The sequence below is a fragment of the Scyliorhinus torazame genome, chromosome 6 (genome assembly GCF_047496885.1).
Source record: "Scyliorhinus torazame isolate Kashiwa2021f chromosome 6, sScyTor2.1, whole genome shotgun sequence".
Classification (NCBI taxonomy): Eukaryota; Metazoa; Chordata; class Chondrichthyes; order Carcharhiniformes; family Scyliorhinidae; genus Scyliorhinus; species Scyliorhinus torazame.
The window spans coordinates 206,534,120-206,547,950 of record NC_092712.1 but is presented as its reverse complement, the minus strand read 5'-3'; the positions used below and the strand labels follow the sequence as shown (position 1 = coordinate 206,547,950).

Sequence of the window (13,831 nt, the reverse complement as noted above, 5' to 3'; positions counted from 1 at the left end):
ATTGAGGTGTATAAGATGATGCGAGGGATAGATAGAGTGGACGTTCAGTGACTTTTTCCTTGGGTGGACGTAGCTGTTACAAATGGGCATAACTATAAGGTTCATGGTGGAAGATATAGGAGGGATGTCAGAGGTAGGTTCTCATAGAGTGGTTGGGGCGTGGAACGCACTCCCAGCTATGATAGTGGAGTCAGACACTTTAGGAACTTTCAAGCGGTTATTGGATAGGCATATGGAGTGCACTAGAATGATTGGGAGTAGGTTGATTTGATCTTAGTTTCATACTAGTTGGGCAACACTATCTTCAGCCTATGTGGAGGGCTGTTGTAGACTGCAAAGAGACATTGATAGGATGCAGAGCTGGGCTGAAAAGTGGCAGATGGAGTTTAACCCTGATAAGTGTGAGGTGATTCATTTTGTTAGGACAAATTTGAATGCGGATTACAGGGTTAATGGCAGGGTTCTGAGGAATGTGGAGGAGCAGAGAGATCTCGGAGTTCATGTCCATAGATCTCTGAAAGTTGCCACCCAAGTGGATAGAGCCGTGAAGAAAGCCGTGTGTTAGCATTTATTAATGGGGGGATTGAGTTTAAGAGCCGTGAGGTTATGCTGCAACTGTACAAGACCTTGGTTAGACCACATTGGAGTATTGTGTGCAGTTCTGGTCACCTCATTATAGGAAGGATGTGGAAGCATTAGAAAAGATGCAAAGGAGATTTACCAGGATGATGCCTGGATTGGAGGGTAGGTCTTATGAGGAAAGGTTGAGGGAGCTAGGGCTTTTCTCATTGGAGTGAAGGAGGATGAGAGGTGACTTAATTGAGGTGTATAAGATGATGAGAGGGATAGATAGAGTGGACGTTCAGCGGCTTTTTCCTCGGATGGATGTAGCTGTTACAAGGGGGCATAACTATAAGGTTCATGGTGGAAGATATAGGAGGGATGTCAGAGGTAGGTTCTCATAGAGTGGTTGGGGCGTGGAACGCACTCCCAGGTATGGTAGTGAAGTCGGACACTTTAGGAACTTTCAAGCGGTTATTGGATAGGCATATGGAGTGCACTAGAATGATTGGGAGTAGGTTGATTTGATCTTAGTTTCAGACTATGTTCGGCACAACATCGTGGGCCGAAGAACTGCACAGCACAGTACAGGCCCTATGTTCTAACATCGTGGGCCGAAGGACCTGTACTGTGCTGTACAGTTCTATGTTCTATGTATGTTTTATTCAGGACTGCTGGTGAAATTAAAGTCTTTGGAAATCAGGTGAACCTCCCAACTGGCTGGAGCAATTTCTAGCACAAAGGAAGCTGGTTGTAGTTTTCGGTGGGTAGTCATCTCTTTTCCACGACATCGCTGAAAGGCTTCCTCAAAAGGATATCCTCGGTCCAGCCATCTTTAACTGGTTCATCATGGATTTCCTCCTTTATAATGCCCAGTTGGAACTGGGCAATTTCACTGAGTGCAGAGTGTTCTTTTTCAGTCACGACTCTTTGGATAATGAAAAAATCTATTCCTGCATTCAAACAATATCCTGAATAGAGCGGATATGTGCTGCAAATATTACTTGCTGCTTAAGTACAAGTAATGACCATATCCAACAAGCAATTACAATTGCTAAATCCCCTACCACCAATATCCTGGGGATCACCACTGATCAGAAACTTAATTGACCCAGCCATATGAATACTGAGACTTCAAGGCTGGATTTTCTGTGGAGAGTGATTCACTTCCTAACTTCCCAGAGCCTTCCCACCCACTACAAGGTACAAGTCAGGATTGTGTCAGAATGGTGTCCATTTGCCTGGATGTGTTCTTGTCCAACAGTACTCGAAAAGCTTAACACCATCTGGGTAAAAGCATCCTGTTTATTTAACAGCCCATTTGTCCTCCACGATCACAGCTGCAATGTGTATCATAATAACAATGTGTATCATAATAACAAAGTATTCATCGACAGTACCTATAAATCCACAACAGCAATGTGAGTGGACCTACACCACATCGGCCCATTTGTAATGATGAACATCAGGCCCGCATACCCTCGCCACATTCATTGCTTGAGAGATGATAGGGATAGCCCCATTTTCTATGTCTCGACTGACCAATGGTCGCATGTTTTAAATAAAAAAGTGTCGTAACTGACGAGAACAGACAAGTTACAGTTTTTTTTCCAAAGATAGCTAAATATTATTGTTCATCACCTGAATATACACATCTACACACACACACACTCACAGAGATCCACACACACTCCAGAATTGTGATTATAAAAGTAGAATGCATTTAGGTCTTATAATTTCAAGAGTTCTCTGTTATGCTTGTTTTTCCCTGTGGTGAACATAAGAACTAGAAGCGGGAGTAGGCCATCTGGGCCCTCGAGACAACTTAGCTTACCGCCTGCATGTAACTTAAAGCTGGCGGTCTTTTCTGTCTGTTGGCATATATTATTCTTCCACTGTCCAAACAAATATGCTTTATTAAAACCCCTTATCAGCAACCTAGGTTCTGTTTATGTGATCAGAGCATTTCTTTCTCATTGGCCTCATAGTTTCCAGATGTTAGGCCATTGTCAGACGGTGGAGTCTGGGTATCACTCATCCACATTACCATCTTGATAAAATAGAACTTTTCACACCCGTTTTCTAGATTTCATATATAGAGTCGAAATATTCTGCAACAGTATCGTGAAACCAGCCTTTTTAATTAGTTGAGAAGTGCAGCCATTAACCACTTTAGTAGGAGGAAAATGTCCACTTGGGGTTTATACTAAATAATTTATATTGCAGGAGCATGACACTGTGATTGACAGCTTATGAGAGGCTAAGAGGGCCAATGTATTCAAATGGGAATGTTAAATGCCTTTTTATTTTTGTTGTTGACTCAGAACCAGGGTTCTTCCATGGTTCTTGATTTCCCTGATGGGCCTTGAACCAGGTCTACTTATAAAAGACTCCACTATAATTGCAGAGGGTTTGAAATGTCTGACCCGCAAAGAAACTGGTGAGGGGCTGAGTACTCAATGCCAGCCGACTATCCGTACCCTTATCCCATGCCATTGAAAGTTGCAGGAAATGGGGGCAAGAATCCTGGAACCTGGCCCCACTCCATGTCGATCCCAACTCAATGAAAATCTGGGCTGTTAACTCCAAACCTGTTTAATTTTGGGGAAGAGGAGCAGACTTAGAGAGGTATAAACTGAGCATTTAAGTTTGTGTGTTGTTAATGTAAAGCAAGATTTTGTCAATGGTTGACTAATAATAGCAAATTATATTGTTAAAGAATTTAATGAAGTTGCATTTTCTTTCCAGTCAATGTGGGTATATGATGAAGATGTGGGCATGAACCTGAGGGATATCACTTTTGTTCCAGGCTTGTACAAAATATTTGATGAGATTCTTGGTAAGTATTGATCTTTTTACTTGTGTGTGTGGCATGCTGTGTTGTGTCTCTGTCCCTCTCATCCAGTAATTTTAAGATCTAGTGGATGATCAAAGTCAAATACTGAATCCTGAATTTTCCTCCTCTTACCACCTGATGTATTGGTTTTTAGCCTGGTAGTCCAGTTAAGTTACTGCAGCTCACAAATTCATCTCTGAACTAGTGAATTTCCAATTGAAGATGTCCCTTTTGCTGGAGGTTTGTCAAAATTCTTAGTAGCCATTGAAAAACAGTGTTCCTGTTCACTTCAGTGTAATTGATTGGAAATGGCTTATTCATAGGCATAAACATTTTGCGCAACTACCTATTAATTCTTGTTATATCCATTGATGTGTTTTTTGAAATTATATAAAATGATTTATTTTGTCTTTAGTTAATGCAGCTGATAACAAGCAGAGGGACAAGAATATGACCTGTATCAAAATTTCGATTGATGTGTAAGTATTTGAATAGGTCTTACTTATTCCACAAGTATGTCTATTATCAAGCGCAGTTTACTGATGGGTCTATTTTTAACTGACTTGTAAGTTTTCTTATCAATGCAGTTTTGCTTATTCAAGATATATTCCAGAAAAGTAAGGGATGCAATGGGAGATGCACATGCGATTGATTTCACAGGTTAATGATTGATCTTGATTTGAACATTCGCAAATAGGTTTGGCCATAGATGTCTTGCTCACAAATGCCTGGTTGCTTTGTATGAGTATGTGTTTGCAAGCTGTGCACATAAATTTATTCGATGGCTAGCTTCAGCTGTTTAAATTTGGACCAGTGACTGACTACAGAGGGCTTTGATTACTGTGGCAATGGCAGTGAATGGAATAGACAATGATGGAGATTAGAAGAGCAAGAGACCATTGCTGCATAGATTGCAGTGGAACAGATGACAGGACAGTGGACAAAAATATGACTGAGGATGGAGGCCATCACACAGCGAAGGAAAAGGTCAGAAAGTGTAACGCACCAGCAGATGCATATTATCTTCTGTTCAAAGGCAGTCTCTCTGACTTGCTTTCACTCCGATTCAGTGGATTCTGAGATGGCTGATAATTCCAATTCACAAGCTGTGGATTCGTATCACATGCCAGGCAAGTGGTTCTTGAAGGGTTGGTAAATGGGTTGTTTGAGGGTTTGTGCAGTCCCTCTGCACCTTGACTTCGCCTCTGCACAAAATCTCTCTATGTGTTCAGTGCCTTCCTGAATGAAGCTTCTTCATTTTGGTCGGTCACAAGCTTGGGTCTCCCAGGAGTTGGCGGGTATGTTTGACCTTGTCTGGGATATTTTGAGGACACCCATTCAATGTTTCCACTGTCCTCTTGGAAGTCTCCTGTCCTGACCGAGTTCTGACTAGGACAGTCTCTTCGGGAGTCTAGTGGCGGGCATGCAAACGACATGTCCTACCCAGCAGAGCTGGTTTTCAGCGATCATTGCCTCAATCCGGGAAAGTTGGTTTGGAAGAGGATGCTGATGTTGGACCGCTTTTCTTGTTACCAGATTTGAAGAACCTTGTGAAGGCACTGCTGCTGGCACTTCTCCAGTGTTTTGAGATACCTGCTGTAGGTTGTCCAAGTTGCTGAAGCAAATAGGAGCACGGAGGTGTCTTCCACCCTATTATTGACCTTCTCTTTTGTTCTTTGTTAGGATCACTGTGGAGACCAATAACTTTTAAAAGTTATTTTAATTTCTAGTGACCAACATAAAGGAGCTGCATGCCAGAACTTCCAAATTTTAATCCATTTACTGCAGCAAACACACTAAAAGCAATATATCAGCTAAACAGAGTTGGCAGCTAGTATTCAAAACTGTGGGAGAGATGGCCTTTATTTTAAAAAATATATATTTTTATTAAGGCATTTTGGAAATACATTAAACACAACCAAAATCAGATTAAGAGCAAACAGGAAACCTCATAACACCCAACTGCCCCACCCTCCCTGCTATTCCCCTCCACCCATCGTGCCTACCCATTTTAACCCCTTTATTCTTCCCCCTTTCTGCTGACATCTTAACTGTCCTTGAAGAAGTCAATAAATGGCTTCCACCTCCGGGCAAACCCATCCACTGATCCCCTCAAGGCAAACTTAATAAAACAAGCCGAATTTCTCGAAAATATTCATAATTCCCCCAACTTCCCAGTGGATCCGATATGTAAAGCAGCAGATCGTCCGCACATAGCGAGACCCTGTGCTCCCCCCCCCCCTATCCCTCTGAAACTCCTTGATGTTATTGTCATCCCACTAAATACAGTAGGGTAGTTTGATAAAGAACTGTCTTCTGCGACTGACCATTCACTGACTGAACAGCTCTGGTTACAATTGGTATGAAAGCTGGAGTTTGAGGTGGAGGATAAAGACTGATTGCAGCAACATGTCACTATGGGTTGTATACATACAGGCCACCTGCTCGTGTCACACCCTTTACTGCTGTAGTGACACCTTTGGTTCCATCAGGCATTGCGATGAAATGAAAAGCTTTGGGCTATGCAAACTTTTCAATTCAAAATTGTTTTGGTGATTCATTCCCCTTCCAAAGATGTGAAGGTTAGGTCGATTGGCCATGCTAAATTGCCCTTAGTGTCCAAAAAGGTTAGGTGAGGTTACTGGGTTACGGGGATAGGTTGGAGGTGTGGGCTTAAATGGGGTGCTCTTTCCAAGGGCCGGTGCAGACTCGATAGGCCGAATGGCCACCTTCTACGCTGTAAATTCTATGATTCTATGATAACGCCATTGCTGATGGCTCTATTGCCAAGGCAAAACACAACGGGGCGAGTGGGCATCCCTGCCTTTCTCACGGTATAGCCCGAAATACCCCAAACTCGTCCTTACATTTGTTAACAGCGCCCTATACAGCAACTGGACCAAATCCACAAACCCCTGCCCTAACCCGAAGCACCGACCGCAGATGCTGCCATTCCACCCGATCAAACAACTACTCCACATCCATAGCGACCTCCACCTCCTGTCCCTCCGGGGGCATCATTACCACGTTTAATAACCGCCTAATATTAGCCGACAGATGCCTCCCCTTTACTAGCCCTGTCTGGTCCTCTCCTATCACCCCCAGCACACAGTCCTCAATCCACAAGGCCAAGATCTTTGCCAGCAGTTTGGCATCCACATTTAACAGCGATATCAGGCAGCAGGACCCACAGTGCTCCGGGTCCTTATCCTTGTTCAAAATTAAGGATATTGAATCCTGAGATAACATAGGGTGAGGTTTCCACTTATCCCTCGCCTCGTTGTATGCCCTTACCAGTCGAGGCCCCAGATTCCCTGAAAACATCTTGTAAAATTCCATCGGGAACCCATCCGGGCCTGGGGCCATCCCTGCCGGCACCGCACCCATGTGGGGCCCCCCAGCCACTCTACCAGGTCCTTCTCTACCTTGGGGAACTCCAAGCCGTCTAGGAATCGCCACATTTCCCCCCCCCCCCTTTATAAAATTCCTCGAAAACCCCATTCACCCCCATCGGGTCCAGAACCGCTCTTCTCCCATCTTTCACCATTCTGATCTCCCTCGCCGCTTCCTGCTTCCTACGTTGGTGAGCCAGAATCCTGGTCGCCACTCCCCATGCTCATGTACCGCCCCCCGGCCCTCCACAATTACCCCACTGCCATCCCCGTCGAGCCCGACCCGAACTCCACCTGGAGCCTCTGCTGCTTCTTTAACATCCCTGCCTCCGGGGCCTCCGAATACCTCCTATAAACCTGCAGGATCTCATCCACCAGCCTAGCTATCTCTGCCCGCAGTGTCTTATCCCTATGCGCCCGTAACAGTATAAACTCCCCTCTGACCACTGCCTTAAGCATCTCCCATAGTGTGGCTGCAGAAACCTCACCGATGTCATTCAGCTCCACATAGCCCCAAACGGCAGCCCTCACCCACTCACACACCTCCTCATATGCTAACAAACCCACATCCAATCTCCACTGCAAGCGCTGTCACCCCCCCCCCCCCTCTCGGTCCACTTGTAAGTCAACCCAGTGAGGTGCGTGGCCTGAGACCATAATCGCCAAATATCCCGACTCATCCACCCAAGCCAGCAGAGTCTTATCCACCACAAAGTAATCGATCCACGAGTACACCCAGTGTACGTGGGAGAAGTACAAAATTCCTTCGCCCTCGGCCTCCCTAACCTCCACGGATCTACCCCCCACCACCCATGCGCTCCATGAACCCCTTCAGCTCCTTCGCCACTGCCGACACCCTCCCCGACCTCGGATTCTGGTTCAATGACCGTATTAAAGTGCCCCCCCCCCAAAAAAAAATAATCAACCGGTGCGAGTCCATGTCTGGGATCCTCCCCAACACCCACCTCATAAATTCAACATCGTCCTAATTTGGGGTGTAAATGTTCACCAAGACCACTGGCATCCCCTCCGATTTCCAGCTCATCTTCACAAACCTTCCTCCCCCTCCGGATCTGCCACTATATTCTCCACCTCAAACGCCACCTTCTTATTTATCAACACCGCCACCCCCAGCATCTTCATATTTAATCCTGAATGGAAGACTTGCCATATCCACCTTTTTCCGTAGTCTAATCCGGTCCCCGATCTTCAAATGCGTTTCTTGCAAAAAGGTCACTTCCGCCTTCAAGCTCCTCAGATGCGCGAACACGTGCGACCGTTTGCCTGGCCCATTCAGCCCTCATGTTCCATGTGACCACCCCGTTTTTTTGGGGGGGGGATAGGGGGGGGGGGGCACCTCCCCGCCCCCTCCCCGCCCCCTCCCCTGCTGATCAACCATATCCCTTGGGCCAGCTCCCAGCCCGCTTCACACGACCCTCTAGGCCCGTCCTCGGGTGACACCGTCACAACTCTTTCCCCACTATGCCACAACAGCCTTACCTTTGTCAGCAGTCCCACCCCTCCCCAAACAAAACAACAGTCCCATCCCCCTCTAACACTCTAACCACCTGCTCACCCCTCACTGAGCTCCCGTTAACTAGCCCGCTCAACTAGCCTGGCAACCCTCGCCCGTGGTGCCAAACATCCTACCCCCCACTGATTTTCCCCCCCCCCCCCCCCCAACTGATTTCCCTCCTCCCCCCGCTCGCACACTTCCATAGTGCAACAAACAATAAAGTAAGAAAAAGGTACACTCACCCTCCCATGTTCCTCCAGCATCCCACCACAGAACCCCACAAAAACTCCTCAAAGAAGAGAGGACCCACATCTCTCAAAACCATCCTCTCAAAAACAAAGAACAAAAAGCCAGAGAGGACCCACTTCTCACATTTCCTCCAGAGTTCAATGTCCTCCCTCTCCTGCCAGTTCATTGTCTCTCATAAAATCCGTTGCCTCTTCTGGCAGACCAAAATAATGCTCACGGCAATTGTAACTCACCCAAAGGCAGGCCAGAGTCAGCATCCCGAACTTCACCCCCTTCTTGAAGAAGACAGTCTTGACTCTGTTGAACCCTGCTCTCCTCTTGGCCAGTTCCGCACCCAGGTCGTGATATACCCAGAGCTCATTACCTTCCCAAGTACCTCCTTGTCTGCCTGGCCCACCACAAGGTCTTCTCTTTATCTAGAAACCGATGGAGCTTCACCGCCATCGCCCTCGGCGGCTCATTCGCCTGCGGCTTGCTCATCAGCGCCCTATGGTCCCAGTCGACCTCCAGCAGCCGATTGAAGTCTCTCTCCCCCATCAACTGCTCAAATATTTTGGCTACATGTGAGCCAGCGTCTGTTCCCTCGATGTTCTCTGGCATCCCAACAATTCTTAAATTTTGTCTCTGTGAGCGGTTCTCCAGATCCTCCACCTTCTCCTTTAGCTGCTTCTGGGTCTCCTGTATCATCCCAATCTCGGCCGCAAATGAGGTAAGCTGATCCTTATACCCCCCCCCCCCCCCCCCCGCCTCCTCCACTTTCTGGATCGCCTGGCTCTGGGTCTCCAGCCTCTGCTCCACCCGATTGATCCCTGCTTTTAGTGGGTCCACCACCTTCGCCAGGTCATCCTGAACCTCCCTTCTCTGCTGGCTAAACCTCTTATTCAGGAAGTACACCAGCTGCTCCGTTGACTATTGGGCTGATAAGACCGACCCTTTACCCTCTGCCATCTTCCCCTGCGTCGCACAAAGAGTTTCTTGCTCCAGCAGTTCCATCCGTCTCGACTAATTTCTGGTCTGCGAATTCATCCACTGACTCCACCAGTGGCGTATAACTTTCCTCCACCACCTCCACACCATTTTCCACCAAAACATCCGCCCTGTTCCCAGGGAAAAGGACTGAAAAAACCGCCACGAGCAGAGCTGCCAAATGTGTGACCAGTCACTCCATGGACGCCACCGGAATTCAGAGATGGCCTTTATTAATGTTTTAACGTGACTGGAAGCCTCACGCTGCATACACCTACATTATAGCACACAAATCATAGCAGATCACATGATCTCTTCATTACATCACTTTAAATTAGAGACACTCCAAAACATCATCATCTTATTAACTTCACATTCATTTTCTCCCCAAAAGATGAAAATGATTTCTGCAGTAATAATTTTCTTCAACACTACCAAAACATAAGATTGTAAACACCTGATCAACTAACTTACTACATGCAGGCGGCACGGCAGCACAGTGGTTAGCAGTGTTGCTTCACAGCGCCAGGGACCCGGGTTCAATTCCCGGCTTGGGTTATTGCTGTGTGGAGTCTTCACATTCTCCCCTGTCTGTGTGGGTTTCCTCCGGGTGCTCTGGTTTCCTCCCACAAGTCCCGAAAGACAGGCATGTTAGGCGAGTTGGACATTCTGAATTCTCTCTGTGTACCCGAATGGGCGCCGGATGGTGGCGACTAGGGACTTTTCACAGTAACTTCAATGCAGTGTTAATGTAAGCCTACTTGTGACAATAATAAAGATTATTATTATTATTAGTAGTAATATTTTTCTTGTTGTCGCATTTCACCATTAAACAGTCTGTTTTATAAGGCTGTCATACCCCAATCTCATGTGAGAATTAGGATTTGAAGTTCAGTTTAAATAAATTGTTAAAATTCCAATATTTCTCAACATGATCGTGCATTTTACTGCTGGTAGTTTCATTTTCTGTCATTTGCCGCAGCAAATCTCCTTTCTCATTTTGAGTAGGTTTTACAGCTTTTCCTTGTCCTTGGTTAGAAAATTGTAGACCAGATTTGGTCTGGTTCACTTTGCCAAGTTCCCTCTGGCTGCCATGTAGCAACAGGTGAGTACCTTAAACCCAAAAGAAATTCCCTGTCATGCTTCTTCCCTTCCTGATTCAGAAATTCCTTTTTGTTCTTTAAAACTGGACATTACACCGGCACCAAGGTCTTGACTTTTTAGCACAGTCTATGAACTATCTGGTTCAGGTGTTAACTTCTGATCTCTATTTGCAGGTTTTTTTAATGTTCCAATTTGTAAAGGAAGTCTCAGCCAGCCATTAGCTGAATTGCCCTCCTGTTTAAATGCACTGCTCAGCTTTACCTTGAATTAAAGAGACAGTCCAAAACATAATTATCTTATAAACCTTGCATTTGTAACACCTTACACTCCTCTCCCACTTTCACTTGCTTAAAACCATTATATTTCTAATTTTTTGCAGTTCTGGTAAAAAGTCACTGACCTGAATATGGTTTTTGTCCTCCGCAGATGCTGAATATTTCTGAATTTTCGATTATAATTTTCTAAAAAATTCTGGGCTCCAGGGAAGTAGACTTTCCAAGAGCAGGCAGAGAGAGGCATGGTGGGCTGAATGACTTCCATCTGTGTTGCAACATTTTATGGATTTGTTTATGTATGAGTAGTTCTGTTCCTTTTGAATGCCAATAAGGACCAATGGTGTTGGCAAAGTCCTGTAATTTTTAGAAGAATTTTATTTTGATGCCTGTGAGTTACATAGAAACTTTTAATATGGTTTCATATGTAGCTGAAGGACTAATAATACCCCTCTTCAAAACTTGGATCCTTGTGTTTGTTTCTACAAAAGACATTTTGAGTGTGTTTTTAACATATTAGTTTACTGCCTTAAATAAGAAAAAATGCAGTTTTCTTTGCTAAGTTATTAAGTAAGATTAATAAATCATTGATATCCTTGACTTGAAAGAGATAAGCACGTTTATATGTCTGTTGTACTTTTTAAGGGATTCCAACATCATTAGTATTTGGAACAATGGCAAAGGCATTCCAGTAGTGGAGCACAAAGTAGAAAAAGTGTTTGTACCTGCTTTGATTTTTGGGCAGCTCTTAACCTCAAGTAACTATGATGATGATGAAAAGAAAGTCACGGGTAAGACAGAGTGCACCATTACATTTTAATTTTCAAAAATATTTTTTCAACCTTTGAGAGGTTTGACCCCTATAGTTTTGTTGAAGGAAAACTGATATCTTTTGCATTTTGCAGGTGGAAGAAATGGCTATGGTGCTAAACTCTGCAACATTTTTAGTATCAAGTTTACAGTTGAAACAGCCTGCAAGGAATACAAAAACAGTTTTAAACAGGTATGCCACAATTTATAGGCCACATCCATTACGTAGAGATGGAACTAAGAATACGATTTTCCCAATTTAGAAATTGAAAAGAAATTCATTCATTCACATACAAATTGTTCATCACCTGCTTTATTCTCTCTAACCTCTACTGCACTTTACGCAACTCTTTTTACATTCTATCTTTTCACACCTGGTTGCTCGCCCATTCACCCTTGCTTGTTCATACCCTCCCTTCTCTTACTTGTTTGCACCCTTTTCTTGTGCTTGCCCCTTCTCTTGCTTGCTTACAGCCTTCTCTTTGCTTGCTCTCACCTTCCCTTGCTTGTTTGACTTCCTTTCTCTTGCTTACTCGTCCCCCTGTCCCTAGTTTGCTTGCCGACCCCTTTCTCTAGCTTGCCCATCGCCTCCTTCACTTGCTTGCTCATGTCTCCTTTTTATAGTTTGCTCGCTGCCCTCTTCCCCTGCTTGCTCATTCTCCCCCCTGCCCCGGTGCCTGTTTGCTACCCCCCCCGCCTGCTCGCTCGTGCTCGTGCCCCCCTGGTACCTGCTGGCTGACATCCCCCCTGTGCCCGCTCGCTGGCACCTTCTGAACCTGCTCGCCGGTGCCCCCCCACACTTGCTTGCTGGCACCCCCTCTCGACCGCTAGCCTGCAACCCCTGTGCCTGCCTGCTTGCTCACCTCCCTTCACTTGTCCTCCCATTCCCTTTGTTCATTCACTTGTTCAACTTGCATTCGTTATTATAAAAGCATGGAAGGATGTGGATAAGTTGTCTTCTCCTGTCTGAGTTGCAGTTATGTTATTATGTAGTGAAGCCCTGTACCTTCAGCAAATTAAATATGAAAGTAGCAGCCCTAAAATGACTACAAGCTGAGCAGGTAATCTCCTACGGTAGAGATTTCTTAAAAATACATGCAAACTCTTTAGGCAGAAAGAAACCTGTTTGATCTCAGGATATGCAGTCAACCTGTGCCATCCAACATCTGTTCAAATTGAGTAATTAGGGTCACAGTAAAAATTGCCTTCAGCACAACCTTTTTCCTCTTCTGTAGCAGTCATCTTAGCAATATATTGATTCTGATTGATGCCAACCTCCATGTGAAACGCAAGGATGTAACTTTTGGATCAGGACGGTTCTTATGAAAGACAATATAAGTGCTGATCTAGAAATCACCTTTTAGGAGATGTATTTTGACCTGGATGAAACTTTCTCAGTAAATTTCAAATGACTGCCATACTTGTATAGCTTTGATTATGGGACCAAATCACTAAGTACCAGTCCTTACCGGAAACATGAGATAGATACCCAGGTTCTGTACTGAGCTACTGATGAAACTTGATTTAGTCTTGGGTCAAACCCTTTCCAAACAATAAGGGGTACCTTTTATAATGGGTAATCATAACATTTGAGTAAAAATAAGTTGTTAACTTTACTGAATATGGCATGAAGGATCACATTTTTGGAATTCATTATATTTACGTGATAGGAGCAATAGATTTGGTTTAAACTTCGTGTTTCTCTATTTTGTGGCAGATATACCTATTGTCCTTTTATGACTGTTGCTGAGTTTAATCGCTTTTGCAGCACCCTTAGTAGCTTTATCACCTGAAGATTTGAGCCTGTAAATAGCAAGTACGATTAACTGCTTGTGGGAATTCGTTCTTTGACTCTAAATATTTTTAACCAATCTGATATTTATTATTTATACAAACTTGTTCTCACATGGCCCTTGAAAGCATGTCATTGTAACAGATTTATTTTTAAAAATGAAAACTTCTGTGCTTTTACCCAGCTTCAGAAATTAATTTTCACTTGTTTAATGATTAATTTACTTGGAGTGATCAGGTCTTTTGTCATGTATACCAGCAACCTTCATAGTTTTTATTTTAGAATAACATTTCTTGGTACTTTTACGTATTAAACGGGTGGAACTTCCGGTGG

General features: G+C 44.6%; 1 protein-coding gene across 6 annotated transcripts in view; it reads left to right on the top strand.

Annotated features, from left to right (window-relative positions):
- Positions 1–13,831, top strand: part of LOC140425238 (DNA topoisomerase 2-beta-like) — a 254,600-nt gene that overhangs the window by 48,443 nt on the left and 192,326 nt on the right. For all 6 annotated transcript variants that reach the window (XM_072509323.1, XM_072509327.1, XM_072509325.1 and 3 more), the window contains 4 exons: positions 3,310–3,400; positions 3,813–3,876; positions 11,542–11,687; positions 11,802–11,899. In XM_072509323.1, coding sequence (XP_072365424.1) covers positions 3,310–3,400; positions 3,813–3,876; positions 11,542–11,687; positions 11,802–11,899 — 399 coding nt within the window. The remainder of the gene's footprint in view (positions 1–3,309; positions 3,401–3,812; positions 3,877–11,541; positions 11,688–11,801; positions 11,900–13,831) is intronic.